Genomic DNA, 21534 nt, shown 5'->3' on the forward strand with positions numbered 1-21534 from the left:
TCTCCCCTCCTGTGATGCTGGCTCCGGCGCAGACGCAGGTCGTTCCCTAGCCCCCTGCGGACCCCTCGGCCGGTGCCTTCGGACCCCCCCCCGGATGTCCCCCCAGGATAACCCCATCTTTAACGCAGTCGTGGTAGGCATGAGCAGAGGGAGCTGAGTGGAGCGGTGCGTCCCACGCACCAGTATACGAGAGGCAACTGCAAGCAGGAGCGACGAACAGAGCTGACAAACCTCTGGGAGGGCTGGCTGGCTCAATCCCGCAGATTTTGGTGAAAGATTGTGGAGGCAGCGAATCGCTGGTAAGGTGCAGACAAGGTTTCAGACGGGGAAAACTTGGTAAGGCTGTAAACTGCTTAGATCCACCTGACTGGGTAAGTGATTTGTTGATCTGCAATGAACATAAGTTATGTGTCATAGTCATCCTGCATATTGGACTAATGAAGAGGGGCAAGTGATTTTGTTTCTTTTTGACTACAATAATTTTTATACACCTATGTATCATAACGACAAGACCCATGAAGCATAATGTAAGATATTAAATCACGAGGATGACCTACTAACTTTACCCAACTGCATGTTAAGCGTTGGCCGACATAGGCAATAAGAGTCTAGTGGACTGTACGATTGGATGCTGGGGCCCGTCTGTCTCCTTCTGTGTTGTTCTTGGGGCGGTGTAGTGGCCGCAGCCACCGCGGTGTCTGTGGCGGAAGTCTTGTACACTGTATCTGTGGGGGATTAAGCAAACGCCAGTACACCAACCCAAGAAAAGGGGGGGGGGGGGGGAAATCACCATACAGACTTTGCAAACATACAGTGCACACGGAAATCCTATGAGAGTAATATCCACATAGGCGATGAAATATTTTGAAGGATAACATCAATAACATTTTACTAGTAAGTGGACATAGGAACCTGTCGTAATGATTTAACGCTCTAATGCTTGCTCTGTGGCCTGTCTGATCTTGCGCATAGCTTGAACTCCCATTGTAGTTGACTCAGGTCCCCTTTGAGGGTATATTGCCACAGTACACCTACTCCCCATATAGGACCTCCCCCTTGATTAGAGATCTTTAGAAAGTGCACTTCGAATTAGAGTATGCGGGTATGTGACGGTTGTTGAATGAGAGTTGGTTGAAGTGAGAGAGAGGGGGGCAGGAAGAGCAGGAGAGATCCGGGCTTCTGCTCTAACTGCGCTAGACAGGACAAATTTAAAAAAAAAAAAAAAAGGAGGAAGGAGAAAAGAAAAGGAAAAAAATAAAAAATGAGAGGTAAATCAACGAAAGGGGCAACTGCCAACCTGCTCAGAACAAGTGTAAGCCCAGGAACCATCAGAAAATACATGGTCCACGAGAGCGGCAAAGAAAGCCCGGGAAAATCAATAGGGGCAAAAATTAAAACTCCAGAATGCCTATCCAAAATAGGTACAAGAAGGCAGCTAATTGAGACTGACACCCGCACCGCTGGTAGTGAGACAATAGAAGAAGTATCAATGGAATCCCAAAAAAAAGCTCCTTACAAAAGGGGGAAATGGCAGAAATGTTCGCGAAGCTAGAAACATCAATAAAAGAGATCGTAATACTGCACGAGAATATGAATCATAGTCTAAAAAGAGTCGAAGAGGTAGAAACTACGATGGACAGGCAAGGGGCTGAGATAAAAGAACTCGAGCACCAGATGGAAGAGATGCAGAAAGAACAGAGAAATATATTGTATAGACTGGAAGACCAAGAGAACCGAAATAGAAGGAAAAATCTCCGGATTAGAAGGCTTCCAGAGACAGAAGGTGAAAAAGAAAAAAAACTTACAAGAAAAAATGGATGCCATCTTTGGAAGCTTGTTAAACCCATTGGATACAAGCAGTAAAATAAAACTTGAAAGAGTCCATAGGATTAGAAAGCCAGCCGAAATAAGTGGGGATGTCATTGTAAGATTTCATAACTTTCAGGACATGGAACAGATTAAAACCAATATAAGAAAAAAACAACCAGTGAAGTTTGGCAAAACAAACTTGCAGATTTTCCCGGACCTGGCAGCGGAGACGCTAGCTAGGAGGAGAACCCTGAAACCATTACTGGCCCAACTTAAAACCCACGACGTGCAATATTCTTGGGGTTTCCCAGCCTGCTTAATCGGACGTAAAGAAGGCCGTTTGGCAGCACTGAGATTCCCGGAAGAAACGCCAAAATTCTGCCAACGCTTAGATGTGCCATTAGTGGAAATCCTGGGATGGCCGGAAAAAATAACAAACCTAGAGTGTACAGAGGACCTACCAAAATGAAACGACCAGTAACAAAGAAAAATTAGATCTAAAGGAAACTAGCACTGGCCCATAAACATATTAGACGGGGGGCGGGAGAGGTGGGCGGTGGTTGGGAGGTGGGCGGGCACGAGAATTTCTCAATTCCAGGAGATGTTTCGGACCCAGACATGATCACTCTGAGCTCAACCTCTAGGGGGACAACCGTGAAGCCGTGAGGAGTAAGTGGGGCCACGGTTATCTGGGCCTTCGAGAGGCCCGTTACCCCCAATCGAGGGGGTGGGGGTAGGGAGGGGAAGGGAAGGATGGGGGCTCGGAGGTAAGCACTCATTCCATGGTCTTTTAACCCCCAGGTTAGCAGGGAAATGTAAACATCTTATCTCATATAAAAAAAAGATGGCCAGGTTAAAGATAATCTCTTATAATGTAAAAGGTCTAAACTCCTCCATAAAATGTGCAAATATTATGGGCGAGTTGAAACTCCTGAGAGCAGATGTGGTTCTGCTACAGGAGACACATCTCTTCTTGGGTAAGAACCAGAGTATTGTTTCCCGAGATTACCCGACCTGGTTCTATGGAGACTCCCCGATTAGGGGTTCAAAATGAGTGGTGATTGGGTTCGCTAAGCAAGTATCATTTAAGCTGGAAGAGAGAATGACTGACCCAGAAGGGCATTTTCTGTTTATAAGAGGAAATCTTAACGGGTCTGAATTCTCACTAGCTAATGTATACGGTCTACATTCTACTCCCCCGTCCATGCAACGTACTCCAGATTGGACTTTTTCCTCGTGGAGCACTGTCTCCTTGAGGAGATTGAGGGAACAGATATTGGCTCGATGACCTTCTCTGATCATGCGCCTGTAAGTTTACAGTTGAAAATAGGTAAACGTAAAAATTGGGGGAACAATTGGAGATCGGTAGAGGACCTTCTTCACGATAGCACAATTGATAAACGAATCAAAGAGGAGCTGGAATTTTATTTTAAAACGAATGTGCCGGGTGAAACATCAAAAGCTATAGTCTGGGAGGCCCATAAAGCATTTATCAGAGGTTTCTTAATAATGGTGGGCTCTGAGATAAAGAGGAGAAAGATAAACTAGTCCTGAAAAAAGGAATCCATGCTCTTGAACAACTACATAAGAAAACAGGGGATAAGGAGGTCTTGGCGAGTCTAATAAGGAGGAGGGAGACTATGCAGGACCTAATAGAACAAGAAACCCTAAAACTATTTAACCTTGTAAAAAAAAGAAAGCTATATAGGTGGCAATAGACCTGGTAGATTCCTGGCAAAGGCTCTGAGAAAAACGAAAAACTCCAACTATATTGATAAAATAAGAACTAGGACAGGAGACATTAGATATAAGGATAAAGACATTGTGACAACTTTCCAAGACTATTATGGAGGACTGTACGCTATCAATAAAAATGAGACACAGGAGCAGAGAGACCAAAAACTAGAGAAAATCAAAAGCTATCTAAAAGATGGTGAAATGGTCAAAATTATGGAAGCGGACCAACACATTTTAGAGGCCCCCATAACAGAGGAAGAGATTAGAAGGGCTCTTAAGGAAACACCGGTTGGCAAGAGTCCTGGCCCCGATGGGTTGACTGTTCTATATTATAAAAAATATCAGGATTACCTAGTCCCCATAATGTGCTCATACATGAATGAAATCGGGGAGAAAGGGGAAATGAGGAGAGAAGCACTCGAAGCCAATATAGCCATTATTCTCAAAGATGATAAAGACAGTACACAGTGTTCCAGCTATAGACCTATCTCGTTGTTAAACGTAGATACGAAACTATTTGCCAAAGTACTTGCGGAAAGATTGAAAAAAATAATTAACAAGATCATACACCCAGACCAGGTTGGGTTTATTGAGGGAAGAGAGGGACGTGATAACAGTATCAAAACACTCTTAGTAATACAGAAAATTAAAGAGAGTGGAACCCCAGGTTTACTTCTGTCAATCGATGTTGAAAAAGCGTTCGACAGGGTAGACTGGGGCTTCACGACGTGCACTTTGGAGGAGATCGGATTTAGGGATAGATCCCTCAGATGGATTAAGGCATTATACTCTCGACCTACAGCGAGAGTGAGGGTAAATGGCTTACTCTCTGAGCCATTCGAAATCCTTAATGGCACGAGACAGGGGTGTCTACTTTCCCCGCTGTTATTCGTGTTCACTCTTGAACCCCCCCTCTCCAGGATAAGGATGAACCCGGACATCAGCGGGTTAATGATTGGGAACGATCAATATAAATTGGCCGCCTTTGCGGATGATATCCTGCTGTATGTCACGCGCCCAAAGATCTCCTTTCCGAATATTATTTCAACTCTAAAAGAATACGGGAAGCTTTCTAATTTTAAAGTTAACCCGACTAAAGCGGAAACATTAGATATCAATAACAGCAAACCTAGAGACTATTCACATCAAAAACACTTCCCATTTATTTGGGGGAAAAAAGAACTCAATTATTTAGGGGTCAAAGTAACCACAGCAAAAGAGACTCTATTTCAGGCAAATTTTATGCCCCTCCTCAATGAAATAAAGCAAGAGCTAAACAGAATCTCACGTGGACAGTTATCCTGGGCAGGTAGCATTAACATATATAAAATAATAATACTCCCCAAAATTACATATAAAATGCAAATGCTCCCAATTGCACTCCCACAAGCATATCTCAGAAGTCTACACACGATGCTCCTAAGATTCATATGGAGAGGAAAAAAAAACACGTTTAAATTTCACACAGTTAACTATAGATAAGGGCAAGGGAGGGTGGAGCGCACCAGACATTCGTAAGTACTATGAGGCACTCGCCTTGTTACGAGTAATAGATTGGGTTAAAAATACGAAAGATAAGCTCTGGGTAAAATGGAAAATATAATTAACGAAAACACTTTGAATAAGATGGTATGGATTCCACCCCACTTAAGAAAACTTAATTCTGACACACAGCACATTACAAGGCATGCACTTAAAATTTGGGACTCACTGCACAAAAGGAAGGGTTGGGGTTTTAATTCTCCCCTAATTCATCTTAAGAATTCAGAATATTTCACACCGGGAAAAGAGGAGTGGTTTGGAAAGTGGTTTTTGGAGGAAAATATACAACTAAAGGATGTAATGAGCCAGGATAAAATTTGCACATTTCAGGAACTTAAAGACAGGGAAAGTCTGTTGGTCATTGACCCATGGCGGTATAACCAACTGAGCCATTTCATAGACTCACTCCCGCAGCCAATTAGATCGGCGGACAACCTACTCCCACTTGAGAAAATTTGTATAGAAAAGGAAAGGAAGGGGGGGTTCTCTAAGACTTACAAAGTATTAATAGAGCTGGATAACACGGACGTACCAACCATATATTAGGAAGTGGGAGAAGGAATTGGAAAGTAAGCTTACAGATCCCGAAGTACGGCTGATTTTGAGGAGAGTGAATGCCACCTTGGTTAACTGCAAAATACTGGAGTTGAATTACAAATGTATGGCAAGATTGTACATGACCCCAGATCGAGTACATAAATGCCAGAAGGAAACTTCGCAATTGTGTTGGAGAGGGTGCAAAGACATAGGGTCAATGGCACATATTTGGTGGCAATGCCCAGAAATTAGAAAATTCTGGGGGGAGGTAAGGGAAATTGTTAAAGAGATTACTAATATTGTCATTCCGGACGATCCTTGGGTATGTTTATTCCACAAGAACGAATCGCCTACAAAAACTTACCTGAAAACGCTAGTACCACAGCTCATCGACGCGGCTAAAAGCCTCATACCCAGGTATTGGCAAAAGAAAAATTAATGATATCTACTGCTTAGAATATCTCAGGTTTAGTGAAGGGATGAAAATGGAGGTCTTTGAGAAGTGGAGGGAATGGGTGGAATTTAAAGACTCACTAAAAGCGGCCGAGGTTTGGGGTACCTAGCGTAGGGAGGAGCACTTCACCGGGTAGTGAATAATGGGTTTGGGGGTGATGAGTGGAAACTGGGGAAGATAAGAGGAATAGGTGTGGGAGAAGGGGGCGAAATAACTGAGGGGTGGCCGGGGGAATGTAGAGGTGGGGGGAGGGGGGAAAGAGGGTATTTCTGTGTATAAAGGGTACTTTTGAGACTTATTAGTTGTGATAAAATGCAGGCACTAAAACTTCAGGCTGAGACACGGGCACCAAAACTTCAGGCTGAGATACTAATTTCAAGACATCAGGCTGGAAGGTAGGCAATGAGACACCAGGCTGGAAAGCAAGCACCGAGACATCAGGCTGGAAGGTGGGCACATTAGACTGGAAAGTGGGCACATCAGGCTGGAAAGCGGGCACATCAGACCGGGAAGCGGGCACATCAGACCAGGAAGCGGGCACAGACTGGACAGCGGTTACCGAGACATCAGACCAGGCAGCAGGTACTGGAGCTTCGGACTGGGCAGCAGATACAGGCGCTGGCACATCAGGCAGAACAGCAGGTGCATCGGACTGGATAGCAGGTACTGGAACTTCAAACCAGGCAGCCGGTACTGGAACTTCAGACTGGGCAGCAGGCACAGGTGCTGGCACAACAGGCAGAACAGCAGGTACTGGCACAACAGGCTGAACAACAGGTGCATCGGACTGGGCAGTAGTCACTGGAGCGTCAGACTGGAACATGGACACTGGGATGCCAGGCTGAGCAGCAGGCACTGCGACCTCAAACTGGACAGCAGGCACAGGCATTGGTACAACAGGCTGGGCAGACAGGGGCACATCAGGCTGGGCAGCAGACAGTGGCACATCAGGCTGGGCAGCAAAAGGTGGCACATCAGGCTGGACAGCAGACGGTGCCACATCAGGCTGGACAGCGGACAGGAACGCATCAGGCTGGGCAGCGGACAGGAACGCATCAGGCTGGGCAGCGGACAGGAACGCATCAGGCTGGGCAGCGGACAGGAACGCATCAGGCCGAGACACTGGCTGGATAGCAGGCAGAGATTTGGCAGAATCAGATGGGTTATCAGGTTCAGCTGGCATGCAAGCAGACTGGAGCAGGTTGGTTGGTGTGGAGGCAGGTTGGGTTACTGGCAGGATCATGTGGGTTTGAAAGAACTTCCATTTCTTCTTTGGCTTAACTGCTGGAGATCTGTAGGTGACTGCGGGACTGTAGGTAGGAGGTGAGGCGTACTGAAGAGAAGGGCTAAGATATGGCAAGGAAGAGGGAACAGTGGCCAGAGGAAGTTACATAGTTACATACATACATAGTAGGTGAGGTTGAAAAAAGACACAAGTCCATCAAGTCCAACCTATGTGTGTGATTATGTGTCAGTATTACATTGTATATCCCTGTATGTTGCGGTCATTCAGGTGATTATCTTATAGTTTCTTGAAGCTATCAATGCTCCCCGCTGAGACCACCGCCTGTGGAAGGGAATTCCACATCCTTGCCGCTCTTACAGTAAATAACCCTCTACGTAGTTTAAGGTTAAACCTCTTTTCTTCTAATTGTAATGAGTGGCCACAAGTCTTATTAAACTCTCTTCTGCGAAAAAGTTTTATCCCTATTGTGGGGTCACCAGTACAGTATTTGTAAATTGAAATCATATCCCCTCTCAAGCGTCTCTTCTCCAGAGAGAATAAGTTCAGTGCTCGCAACCTTTCCTCATAACGAATATCCTCCAGACCCTTTATTAGCTTTGTTGCCCTTCTTTGTACTCGCTCCATTTCCAGTACATCCTTCCTGAGGACTGGTGCCCAGAACTGGACAGCATACTTCAGGTGCAGCCAGACCAGAGCCTTGTAGAGTGGGAGAATTATCGTTTTATCTCTGGCGTTGATCCCCCTTTTAATGCACGCCAATATTCTGTTTGGTTTGTTAGCAGCAGCTTGGCATTGCATGCCATTGCTGAGCCTATCATCTACTAGGACCCCCAGGTCCTTTTCCATCCTAGATTCCCCCAGAGGTTCTCCCCCCAGTGTATAGATTGCATTCATATTTTTGCCACCCAAATGCATTATTTTACATTTTTCTACATTGAACCTCATTCGCCATGTAGTCGCCCACCCCATTAATTTGTTCAGGTCTTTTTGCAAGGTTTCCACATCCTGCGGAGAAGTTATTGCCCTGCTTAGCTTAGTATCGTCTGCAAATACAGAGATTGAACTGTTTATCCCATCCTCCAGGTCATTTATGAACAAATTAAATAGGATTGGTCCCAGCACAGAACCCTGGGGAACCCCACTACCCACCCCTGACCATTCTGAGTACTCCCCATTTATCACCACCCCCTTGTAGCCAGTTTTCAATCCATGTACTCACCCTATGGTCCATGCCAACGGACCTTATTTTGTACAGTAAACGTTTATGGGGAACTGTGTCAAATGCTTTTGCAAAATCCAGATACACCACGTCTACAGGCCTTCCTTTATCTAGATGGCAACTCACCTCCTCATAGAAGGTAAATAGATTGGTTGGCAAGAACAATTCTTCATGAATCCATGCTGATTACTGCTAATGATACTGTTCTTATTACTAACATCTTGTATATAGTCCCTTATCATCACCTCCAAGAGTTTACATACTATTGATGTTAGGCTAACTGGTCTGTAATTCCCAGGCATGTATTTTGGGCCCTTTTTAAATATTGGTGCTACACTGGCTTTTCTCCAATCAGCTGGTACCATTCCAGTCAGTAGACTATATGTAAAAATTAGGAACAACGGTCTGGCAATCACTTGACTGAGTTCCCCAAGTACCATTGGATGCAAGCCATCTGGTCCCGGTGATTTATTAATGTTAAGTTTCTCAAGTCTAATTTTAATTCTGTCCTCTGTTAACCATGGAGGTGCTTCCGGGGTTGTGTCATGAGGATAAACACTGCAGTTTTGGTTACTGAAGCCCCCCGATTCACTCGTGAAGACTGAGGAGAAGAATAAATTCAATACCTTCGCCATCTCCCCATCCTTTGTAACCAGATGTCCTTCCTCATTCTTTATGGGGCCAATATGGTCTGTCCTCCCTTTTTTACTGTTTACATACTTAAAGAATTTCTTGGGATTTTTCTGCTCTCCTCCGCTATGTGTCTTTCATGTTCTATCTTAGCCGTCCTAATTGCACCCTTACATTTCTTGTTGCATTCTTTATAAAGTCTGAATGCTGAGGATGATCCCTCAACCTTGTATTTTTTGGAAGGCCTTCTCCTTTGCGTTTATATGCATTTTTACATTGGAGTTAAGCCATCCAGGATTTTTGTTCACTCTTTTAAATTTATTACCCAATGGAATACATTGGCTAATGCCCTTATTTAATATGCTCTTAAAGCAAACCCATCTCTCCTCCGTATTCTTTGTTCCTAATATTTTATCCCAATTTATGCCTTTTAGCAAGGTTTGTAGTTTAGGGAAGTTGGCTCTTTTGAAATTCAGTGTCTTTGTATTTCCTTTATGTTTCCTATTTGTGTGATTTATACTGAAACGAATTGACCTGTGATCGCTGTTACCTAAATTGCCCCGTATTTCCACATCCGTGATCAGGTATGTATTGTTGGTAATCAGTAGATCCAGTAATGTTTTATTTTTAGTTGGTGCGTCTACCATCTGACCCATAAAATTGTCCTGCAAGACATTAAGGAACTGGCGAGCCTTAAATGAATGCACGGTTCCCTCCGCCCAGTCTATGTCTGGATAATTAAAATCCCCCATTATGATAACACTTCCCATCCTTGCTGCTAATCCAATTTGTGATAGGAGATCTGTCTCCACTTCCTCCTTCAGGTTAGGGGGCCTACAGCATACTCCCAGTATTATTTTCCCTTAGCTTCATCCCTTTGGAGCTCTACCCATAAGGATTCCACCTCCTCTCTAGCTCCCTCAGTGATGTCATCTCTCACATTCAATTGTACATTATTCTTGATATATAGGCATACCCCTCCCCCTTTTTTACCCTCTCTATCCTTGCGGTATAGGATATACCCTTGAATGTTTGCCAGCCAAGGTCTTGTGGGGAAGTTGTAGGTAGCAGAGAAGAGGCAGGCGGGTTAAAGACAGGATAAGTGCAGCGGGTGAGGGTATTGATATTTGGTGGGAAGCAGGGTATATTGGGCTGAAATGGAGGTTGCCATGGGTGAAGGGTAAAAAGACTCCTGGGCAGGCAGGTGTCTAATAGCAGGTCCAGGTTGTGAAGAGCTGACCGAGGATGGAAATAATAAGTCTGACCATGCCTGTAGTACAGGTTGAACAAACGTGGGTTCACATACTGCCTGTCTAACCAGGGACTGCACCGAATCTATACAATCCACTAGCACCTGTTTAGGACAAGCTGAATAATGCTCCAGAAAGTATACAGCATCATCCTCCAACAGCCATACCAGAGACTCCACCTGATCACTACTGAAGGGGGGAGAAAAATCGTCACTTCCTTTAGGACTGCTAGACAAGGCTAGCTCAGCACACACCTGTATCAGGGGCTGAACGTTTTTAAACAGTAATCTACCCTGATCAACCTGAGAATGGGCCAGACCGATACACTCCAGGAGCTGATCCCTGGCCCACTCTTTCAATACCAGACGACAGTAATTGTTATCCTCCAACACCAGTGAGGCAAGGAGAACTGTTTCTGATTGCATTTTAGTAGCAGTAACAGCACTACAATGGTTCCTCTGTGCAGTCACTTCTGGTCAGAGATGGCCTTGGTTTACTGTCATGAACAGGTGTGACCAGAACCGTGTGATCTGCGACAGAGGACACCAAAACATATACAAGTGAAAATATAATAATTTATTAAAGTAAGTTAATAATATAGTACAACCACCTCCAATATGACAGTGCAATAACCAACCAACAGACAGAGACCCACAAATAACAGACAGATAAGTACAATAAACAGGAAATACCAGGATCATAAACAATAGCCAGGCCAGGGTCATATACAGCAGATCAGCAGATGGACAGGGGATGTTCCAGAGACATAAACGTAAGCCAGGCCCAGGTCATACACAGGGAGATCAGCAGATGGGGTAAGGAACACAGGACAGGGAGACGATGGATGGATCAGACTGCAGGCAGGGATGCAAGGTAACAGGTGGGACAGGATAGGGATCGGGACAGGGAGACAGGATCAGATACACAGGTCACAGGTTCCGGGCACAGGAACAGGTCCAGGATCAGATCACAAGCCAGCAGGTCAGGGCGCAAGGAAGAAACCAAGGCAAACATGTGAGTGCTTGCCGGGTATTTATAGGCCTGTGATTGGCCTCAAGTGACACCTGATTGTAGGAGGTACTATCTGCTCCACACTGCCAAGATCCATCCGCTGGTGGACGCCAGTACTGCGGCCCAAAGATGACATAACATCAGCAGGGAAAAGCTCTCCTGACAGTTCCAAACTGCCAGGAGACACCTCCTGGTGGACCTCAGTACTGCATGCCAAATTACAGATTTTACCAGCAGATGGAACATTTACTGACAACGGATCCCGGTGACATTCACCGTGAGGATATGTACCCATTCCGTCACTATAATTGGATGTATCCCCGACTAGGGGTTATATGGTTGGATCGTCAGCACAATTGAAATTGATCACAAAGAGTAGCTTATCACTGTAAGCTAAGAGCTTGGTAGTAAAGCTGGTAGGTATCCTGGGTAAGGAGCGGCATATAAGCACTGCTATTGTAGTCCAGGTATCCAGTTACTAATATAAGCTATAGAAGTAAAGCTAACCCCCCCCCAAAAAAACTGAGCTCCATAAAGTTAAGCAGCAGGTAGAAATGAACTACAAGTCGGAGCTGGCACTTTTGAGCAGAAGTTAAACAAGGAAGTAAGGACCATTGGTCCGCTCACCTGACTAAAATAGGCAAGAGTTTGTGTGTTCAGAGAGATTTCCCAGGGGGTTCCTGTTAACAAAGAGGGACCTCACACTACCAAGGACTTTCCGTTGGCTATGTAGGGCTGTTTTCGGCAGCCACTCTGTTGACTCAGCCAAACATGGCTGCTGCTGGCTTCAAGGTGTGCATTGCGCCTGCGTGACGTGATGCATCATCTGTGACAATAGAGCGTCACTGTTGTGGTATCTTCTCTGACATGTTTTCTCACCCTTGAGAAAACCCACTTGATTGGTTGAAACATGTCTGAGAAGATACCACGACAGTGACGCTCTATCGTCACAGGATGCATCACGTCGCGCAGGCGCAATGCACACCTTGAGGCCAGCAGCAGCCATTTTTGGCAGAGTTAACAGTGGCTGCTGAAAATGGCCCTACAACGCCACATTGTGGCCAGCAGAAGAGTAAAAAAAACTCCCTGGACTCGTGCACGGCAATCGAGCATCCCAGACGGAAAGTCCTTAGTATTGTGAGGTCTCTCTTTACAACCCCCCCCTCTCCTCCGGGTCTAAAGAGACCTACAGCATCTTTCAAAACATTCCTTATTTTGAACAGAATATGCAGTCTATAACAACTGGATCACTCCAAACAAAATGTATTTATTTTAACACAACCCCCCTCCAATGGGGTCCACCTGGAAAAACATACAGGCAGACCTGATCAGACCGCTTGTGTGAAAAGGGACCTTAGGAGGTGCCTCTCCCCTCTCTTGCAGGCCCAGCTCTTGCTGCCATTTTCATCTAACTGGAAAAGGGCAATAAACAATCAACACGACCCTGGTTTTCAGGATTGTGACTTAACAAAATGATTACAACTATCTTCCACTCTGCTTTTTTGTGTATTGATGCTCTAGAACAGTGGTTCTCAACCTGGGGGTCGGGACCCCTTCAGGAGTCGAATGATGATTTGTCAGGGGTCAACAAATCCTGGGCTGTTCCTAAAGCCCACACTGCTTTTGCCTGCCTTTTTGCAGCCACCCAGCAGGCCTGTTCCTGGAGCCCATGGCCGCCCAGCTGGGCTCTTCCTGGAGCCCGTGGCCGCCCACTCGGCCTCTTTGCAGCTGCCCATTCCGTTTACAGCATGGGTGGAGGGCAGAGACTAAAGGACAGTTGACTGGTGAGGAATGTGAAGTGGGAGGGGCTGGAGGAGACCCTATCTCCAGATTTCGGCATAGGTGTCACTGCTACGAGATACCACAAAGTCGGAGATACAGTGAAGCCAGGGACACAGTAACACTACCTGTGATTATAGTGGCCATTAAAAGTCCCCACTACAGTTCTCAGATCAGCAGATGACCTTGATCAAGAGCACCTAAGTTGGCTGATCAGAACTCCCCCCAACACTGCCACTGATCCCAACTCCCCGCCAGCACTGCCACTCATCCCATTACCCCACCCCACCAAGGAGTAAGAGAAGGAATAAAAATAAAGAATACATGGAACGGAGAGGAAAACAGGGGAGGAGAAAAGAAAAAGATAAAGAACAAGAAAGACGGCTAGAGAGAGGGATGGGGGAAAAAAAAACAAGAAATTAGGATAGAGAGGGATAAAAGAGAAAGAAAGGAGAACAAAGAGAATGAGTGGTACATCCTAAAATGTACTATAAGGGGTTTAAATATTGTACGAGTGGAAGAGACTCAGGGAGAGCTAAATGTCCGTGGGTTAGGGGCACAAATTACTTGTCTTGCCTTGGGTGCTGACAACCCACACTACGGAAAAAATAATAATTTTACTGTTAGGGGTCCCCACAACTTGGGAAATTTTCTCAAGGGGTCACGGCCCTAGAAAGGTTGAAAACAACTGCTCTAGAAGATGTCATGAGACAAATATCCAGAATAGCCCTAATCTCCATTCATATGCCCAGAATCTTGTAGCAATACAATGGACAGCTGAAGTTACCTGTACCTACCGTGCATTTCCTTGTGTTAATGCACAGTAAAGGAAGCTGAGAGACTTGTGTTGGAGCAGGCCTGTTTCTTTTTTTTTCCCTGTGTTTTGGTGCATTGCCAGCCCATTTAAAATGAATGCACAACACAAATTAACCCAATGCATCTTACTTCTAGGCCTGCATATAAATTTGCACTGACAAAATCATCAGAAGGATATGTCTAATGTTAACTATTTAGAGACCTAGGGTCATCAACCTAAGCGTATGGTAAAAGAATACATAAACTGTATACCTTTAGTGAAAAATACTCAGTATAGGCAGAAACTGAATGTTTTGATATTGTAGTTTGACTGTAACTTCTGTTCATGCATTACATACACAAAAATAATGACACATTGCGTTAATATGAAATAAAAACTTTATTTGGGACAGTGTACTCCAGTGGATCAACATTACAGTACAAAATGAAACCTGGGAAGTTTCCTTTTACTTCACATAGTGGTAATGCTGGCTACTCATTTGAAGTATTTGACATAATACAAATTATTTGGACCACAGTGTGAACAGGTATAGACTACAAACATATGCAGCATAGGACCTCAGTAGCCTGATGTAGGTTAGACTTCTTACTACAATTTAAGGCCTTGTTCACAAACCTGCACACCAAGGCCTTATTCACATGGCTTTAGCTTCAACAAGAGCAAAGTGTACTGTAGAGCAAGCTTTGCAAAGTATTTGTGAAACGTTTGGCAGGTTTGAGCAGCTTTATTGAAACCTTTAGGCCTCTTCTACAGGTGTGACAAGAACAGGCAATTGAGCTATGGTTGTACCACCCACCTAAAGCCTTACAGGCGTTGTGATGGCACTTTGTTTATTCAGCATGACGTACATGCAAAGCACAGGGTGCTGCTATGTTGAGAGTGACTGCATAGCGTTTTTTTTTTTTCTAAAGTTAGTTCACCTCCAGTTCCAGTTTGGGAATGTTAAACACAGATCTTAATAGGAGTGCTGACTGTCACTTTAAACAAGCTGCTAGCAGGCTTTTAACAAACTTCACATAGTGCAAATGCCAGTTAGTAGCTTGTTTAAAGTGACAGTCGGAACTCCAATTATGATCTTAAGCAGGTGCTGATCTGTGTCAAACATTTGTTGAAGGCCAAGTTCACTTTTTGAAAAAGATAAAAAAAATAAGTGCACATTTTTTGAATTTTGTGCATTTATTATTTTTCTTAGTCTGCATATCGCAGATGCAATCTCGGGCTCCTGCAGACCCTCAGGATAGAGGTCTGACTGTACCAGGTATGGGCACAGGCAGTTGCATCAAAGGACAATGAGGACACTCACCAGTGCCCTCTCAGCTCATTGAGAACTAAAATCCATCAGCTGCCATGGCTGGCAGTGCTTGTAGACACTCATTCACAGGAAACTGTGGGTGAATCCCTGCAAGCAGTGACGGCTGGTGCTCAAAATTTTTTGGGGGGGCGCAAACAAACTGAAAAACTCTAAAAAAAAAAAAAAAAAAAAACCCCATCAAACGCTGCCTCAGTCTGACTGGGAACTTGTCTAAACAACAAAAGCTATACGTTTTGTTGCCAGCCTGCCAGGAATATTTAAAAAAGATCATTATACTTTGGTAAAGTGCAGTCCTCTGAGAGGCAGATATATTTGGGTAAGGTTATTTTCGTTTTACATACAGCGTGCTGAGTGCTGACTGAGTCTTACTTACCTTACAGTCAGCTCCGCTCGGGCTGTGCGTTCCACGGAGCTGCCAACGTCACTTCCAGTTCACCACTAGCATACAGAAACCGGAAGCGACCACTGCAGTTAACTAAAAGAACAACGCTCCCACCCGTAGTAATACTACGGGCGGAAGCTGTTCAGCGCTTTGGAATGCACCACAAAGCATGTCAAAAGCCTACAAATGAAGCGCCTCGTCTGCAATCTAGTGATTGCATTAAAATGGCGCTTCCCATAGTGCACGGCGCACATGCACAGTGCACTTTTTTGTGACTGCTGGGTGGCGGCCCCTGTTCGCCCCCTATGGACGGGCCCCGCCATTGCCTGCAAGGCTGTGCTGTTTTCAAAAATTCTGACAGAGGATGGGATGCAGTAAGAAGATCCCCGCCTGCTGTCACAGGGAGGGAGGAGAAGCTGCAAATGCTGGAACAGGTTACATGTTCCACCCTAAAAACGGCAGGAGCATGTAATATGCTACAAAGGTGAACTTAGCTCTTAACACAGCCAAGAGCCACACAGGCACCATGATTTACATGAATGTGCTCTGAGTCGGTATATCAGTCCAGGAGGTAGATAGTGACCCTGGATGCCTGAACAAAGATGGCATGGTCCTTCTGGAAAAAAACCATGGTCTCTGTGAGAAGAAATAATTAGCTTAAAGTGTAATACTGGCATCATTTAGTATGCATGACCTCAATGTGAAAAACATTTTGGAGCTGAATTTAAAAGGTGTCAATAATTGTTTTTTTGTAAAAGCTTGCTGTACATACTGCTCTTATACAGTTTACAGCCTGTGTGAAGAAGGCCTTAGATTTACTGAACACATAGCTCTACGGATATACAGCAGAGGTCAGCCAGCTTCATGTGGTACCTCTTAAAAAAGGTACTACCTCTTAGGCAGTAATGGGAAACTTGCCCAGCATGCACCCAATAGAGGTGACAAAGAATAAGGAATTTCCCAGAAGACAGATAATTGTACTAAATAAAGAAACAGATAAATGCTTTAGCAGGACTGGCTCACAGATTGAAGAGAAATCAATATTGGGTTTATGTAGGCAATACAAACAGCAAAGCTTAAGTGCGGTGTGGATGCCTAATGCCGCGTACACACGATCGGACTTTACGGCATACTTGGTCTGGCGTATCGGATTTCGTCGGAAAATTCGATCGTGTGTGGGCTCCAGCGGACTTTGTTTTCTCAAAAGTTTGACGGACTTAGATTTGAAACATGTTTCAAATCTGTCCGACGGACTCGAGTCTGGTCTAAAAGTCCGCTTGTCTGTATGCTAGTCCGACGGACAAAAACCGACGCTAGGGCAGCTATTGGCTACTGGCTATGAACTTCCTTGTTTTAGTTCGGTCGTACGTCATCACGTACGAATCCGTTGGACTTTGGTTGATCGTGTGTAGGCAAGTCCGTTCATTCGGAAAGTCCGTCGGACAAAGTCTGCTGTAAAGTCCGCTCGTGTGTACGCGGCATTAGTAACCAACAAATCAGATTTCACTGTGCAGAAATCCAGTGAGTGAAAGATGATTGCTGATTGGTTGCTAGGGGTTACCACACAATATTTTTCTCCTGCCTTGCTGAATGAGCCTGCATGTAGACAAAGCTTGTATTAGACCAAAGCTTACCAGATCAGTGCACACTGAGGATTTCTTTGGGGAAGGTCAACAAAAAAACATTGTAAAAAATATATAAAGTTTGGATTCAAGTATAAATATCAGGAAATTAGAAAAAAAAATAATAATCAGGTACGGTATAGAAAGAGAAATCTTGTATTGTACATAAAAGCATACACTAAATCAGGCACTGAAATAAAAGTGATTATTTTTTTTTTTTTTGGAGAATTTCTGCTCACACTGCATATCATTAGAATAATGTTGGGTTATGTCAAACACATTCTAACATATGGTTTAGTGAATACCTGGCTACATGATGGGAGCTCTCTAAACAAGTTCACTTTGTTTTGGTGTGTGCAATACAGATTCATGAATGTTATAAAGGAATAGGTGGAGGCTGCTTTGTGGAATCGTCTTTCATGAAGCACTAATTGGCAAATTATTTAACAAGACAAAAGCAGAGGTGATCACTTTTCAAATCCTCATGCTACGTGTCAAACACATTGAGGCTCCCACTTCTGAACTTTGTTCTTGGGACAATGATCGATAAGTATTCAGATAAAGAATTCTGACGTTTGTCCAGTCTTGCAAATCATCATTCTTGATCTGGGTCACAAACCTTAGAATTATTCTAGCCAGTTGGCCAGCAGCCAGTCAGATAGCATTGCAGTTACACAAGTTTACACAACTGAGTCTCTTCTGGAATCCACGCTTCTGGTAATCCCCAAGATTTTAAAAAGTTAGCCTTTTTAATTGGCTCGGTTCCAATAACAACCAGGCTATTAATGACAACTGCATTTTGGTGACAGCAGTTTGCCTGAAAGGTTTCATTCCACCTTTTGAACACAGAATGATTATCAGGAATTGTTGGAATATACTGCACTTTTATTGAGTTCTCATATAGTATGAGCTTCTCATAAAAAGAAAATAAAAAAAGATTGCACTTTCACATTGGTGCAGTTTTAGGGGCTGGTTATACAAAATCACCACAGATAGGTGGCTAGGGACGTTTATACTTCTCGGCTTCTATAGAAAGGAAACAAAACATTTTAAGTAGAAAACCAGCTTACTGCTATATATGCAGCTATGATCATTTAAGGGACTACAAAAAAAAAAAAAAAAAAGGAGCACAAATTAAAAAAAAATAGTACAATCAGTGTTTTCCTGCATTGAACACACATTTCAGGCCTTTTGGGTTGAATTACCATACTATACACTAAACTCTGCATGATTTCCAGGATGTACACTGGTGCACCCTATAGTCATGTATATACAAGCTGGTGGGGTTCAAATGCAGTTTTAAGCTTAGATTTTAACAGCAGTCTGCAGTTTTATGAAGCCCTTAGGCTTTTGTATTAACAAAACTTGGCTGAGGGGAGGGTGTCAAACATCTACATGTGGAGCTCTTATTTTGATTTGGTAAGGGGTGCAAAGGACCCCTGGATCAATTTACCTTGAGTGGAAAGTGCTCCTGAAATATATTATATTCAGGGCTGCAATAGGTGAACAGATCACACAGAACACAAAGGCCGGCCATAGATGGTTTGAATCTCAGCCGGTTCAGCAGGAACCGGCCAAGATTAGAACCATGTATGGGCAGGCTGAATGTACCCAAGTTGATTGATCGGAAGAACACAGTTGTTTGGTGGGAGGGATCCCCCTCTCTTTCCTGCAACCCTCACTCCGTGTATGGCCTTCCTTAGAGATCTGTATATCTTCAAAGCAATAGTGCTGTGCTTGGGGTCACTTCTTCAGACTACTATTGTGAAAAGATGGAATATTGTTCGAAAGACACAACCTCTTTCACCGACCTTACTTTAGGCATCAGAGCCTGCCTTAACCCTAAATACACAAAACATGAGATTTGGGCCAGATACCCAGGTTAATACAGACAAGCAGGCCTCCAACTAGACAGATAATTTTGGTAGATTGGTACGGTTTTCGTTTCTATAAGGTGAAGCTGGGGATGCATTTGCACTCCCCAAACTCCATAGCCATAATACATGCCCACTCAGAATATAATGTGTACACATTTATGGAAAGATCTTTAGGCAGTCAGCACCTGCTTATATGCCTGATGTCAAAAATCTGTTTTACACTACTTTGACCGATATCCCATTAATATAATAAACATTATATTAGAGGCAATAAGGGTAATAGTAATTAAGACCACATTAATATTATGTAAACAGGGATGTCCAGTGTGAAGACTATTAAGACTCCATGGATCACTACTAGTCTCTGCGCCCGATGTCTGAATACCTTGCTTTACACAGGATTCATTCCAATTTATTTTTTGCATAATTTCCTGTCCCCCTCAAAAAAATTGTCTTTATAATCCAATAACCTAGGAGTAGACCATCACCATGGATGAAGCAGCAGATCAATGGACTGTCATGGACCACTTTTCTTTATTCTGATCTTTTCCCATAATTCCTCCCTCTGGTCACTGTACATGCACATACCACACTATGTTGATAATGGTGAAAGACATCAATAGACAAACAGGTCGTATGTGCTGACCCAGCTGGATGGGAAGCTCCAATCTGGGAATTTATGAAGAAGTGCATCCAGCTGAGGAGAATGCTGATTAGATCCAAAGAAATAGTGAGATGCTACAGCAACTGTGACCATCCCATCAGAATAATCATCTGAACCCTGAAATAGACAGATATATATATATTACACATGTTCCAGGTCTAAGCACAGATTGTATCACTCAGTTACCATTTTGAAAGAAGCTGTGACAGATAACAAAAACAGAGCACTTTAAAACATCGGCTTATATAATTAATTTGTGCTGAAGAGTCAATACACTATTTTCAAACCAGTCACAAGAACAGGCAGCCAATTTTTCTCATTTATTCATCTCTCCTTTCACCATGAAAAAGGGATTATTTAGCAGATCATGATGACCTGCTTTATAAATCTTCATATTCATATAGGTCATCCAGTGAAATCCTGTTTTCATGGTGACAGAAGTGAGAAAGGTATATTATATGAGATATAATGATATGAGAGGTATAATAGATGAGAAAGGTAAATTTGTTGCTTTTTTTGAGACTGTTCTGATGTATAGTTTCATTAGATTTCCAAAGTGCAGGTACGAGAATCAAAAACAGAATCTAAATGGTTGTTTGGGACAACTGCCATATTTCTTTGAATCAATAAATACCTACTTGGCCTAACTGGGGCTTCTGTAAGAATCTAATTGGGTCAATTTTAAATAAGAATGCAGGCTTACCTAGAAAATATCTTTGCTCCATTATTTAACTTCATTTAGATCAGCGGTCTTCACATTGGTTAACACAAACTAGTAGACCAAACCATGCAATGAGAAGGCCATGCGTGTAGTACTTACTAACTAAGCCAAAAGTAGGGGACAACCAAGTGGCAGTGGGTGCTGAGCAAGCAATAGCATTCTAACACCTGGCAGTTTAACACAGGGAGTACAGGGGTGAAGTGATCTCCTGCCTGATGCTGCCTGTATAGTCCCAGCCGTGATGTCACTACAAGGAGTGGAGCGGGACATGGAGCCTGTAATCGTCATGCGTACTGAGCACACCAATAGCTGTGTGTAGCAGCCATTTTATTCATATGGTCAGCCATTACATTTTGTTCTGTGTTAAAACAGGGATCCAGCACCTCTGATTGCTTCTCCCCCCTCCTCCAGAACATACACTCAGAACTCTCCATTACCCAATCCACAACTTATATCTGGAAATCCAATTAAAACTGTCACCCTTGCAAGCTTGAGCAATCCAGAGAACAGATACCGGTCGTAAATAGCTCAGTTTAAGGGGACGGCCAACACACAGCTCTGCTAGACTGGTTAGCAGTTATATATCTGAAACTTCAGCATGTTTTATAACTCATGAAATAATAATAGCACAGACAGAATCTAGACATATTTACCTCCCTCAGTTAATTGGTAGCATTTTGAGCCCAAACATCGTTAACCTAGAAGTACTGGGAGCAGAACCAGTCCAATTCATCTCCTAGGTGAACTGGGCAACCCAAACCTGTCAAGTTTATATTCATTTCACAGCTAAATTCTAGCTGGATAATAATCTGCATGCTAGAAGGCTGTACCCTTTAGGTACTCAGAGATATACAATCCTATAGAAAACTGTATCTGGGACATAGTCATAACCACAGTGACATCCAAGAAACCACACCTCAGCTGT

General features: G+C 43.7%; 1 protein-coding gene across 1 annotated transcript in view; it reads right to left on the reverse strand.

Moving 5' to 3' along the window:
* Positions 1 to 14390: 14390 nt before the first annotated feature.
* Positions 14391 to 21534, reverse strand: part of ERMP1 (endoplasmic reticulum metallopeptidase 1) — a 90968-nt gene continuing 83824 nt past the window's right edge. The window contains exon 15 of the mRNA XM_073635142.1: positions 14391 to 20005. Coding sequence (XP_073491243.1) covers positions 19841 to 20005 — 165 coding nt within the window. The 3' untranslated portion in view covers positions 14391 to 19840. The remainder of the gene's footprint in view (positions 20006 to 21534) is intronic.

The sequence above is a fragment of the Aquarana catesbeiana genome, linkage group LG01 (genome assembly GCF_042186555.1).
Source record: "Aquarana catesbeiana isolate 2022-GZ linkage group LG01, ASM4218655v1, whole genome shotgun sequence".
NCBI lineage: Eukaryota > Metazoa > Chordata > Amphibia > Anura > Ranidae > Aquarana > Aquarana catesbeiana.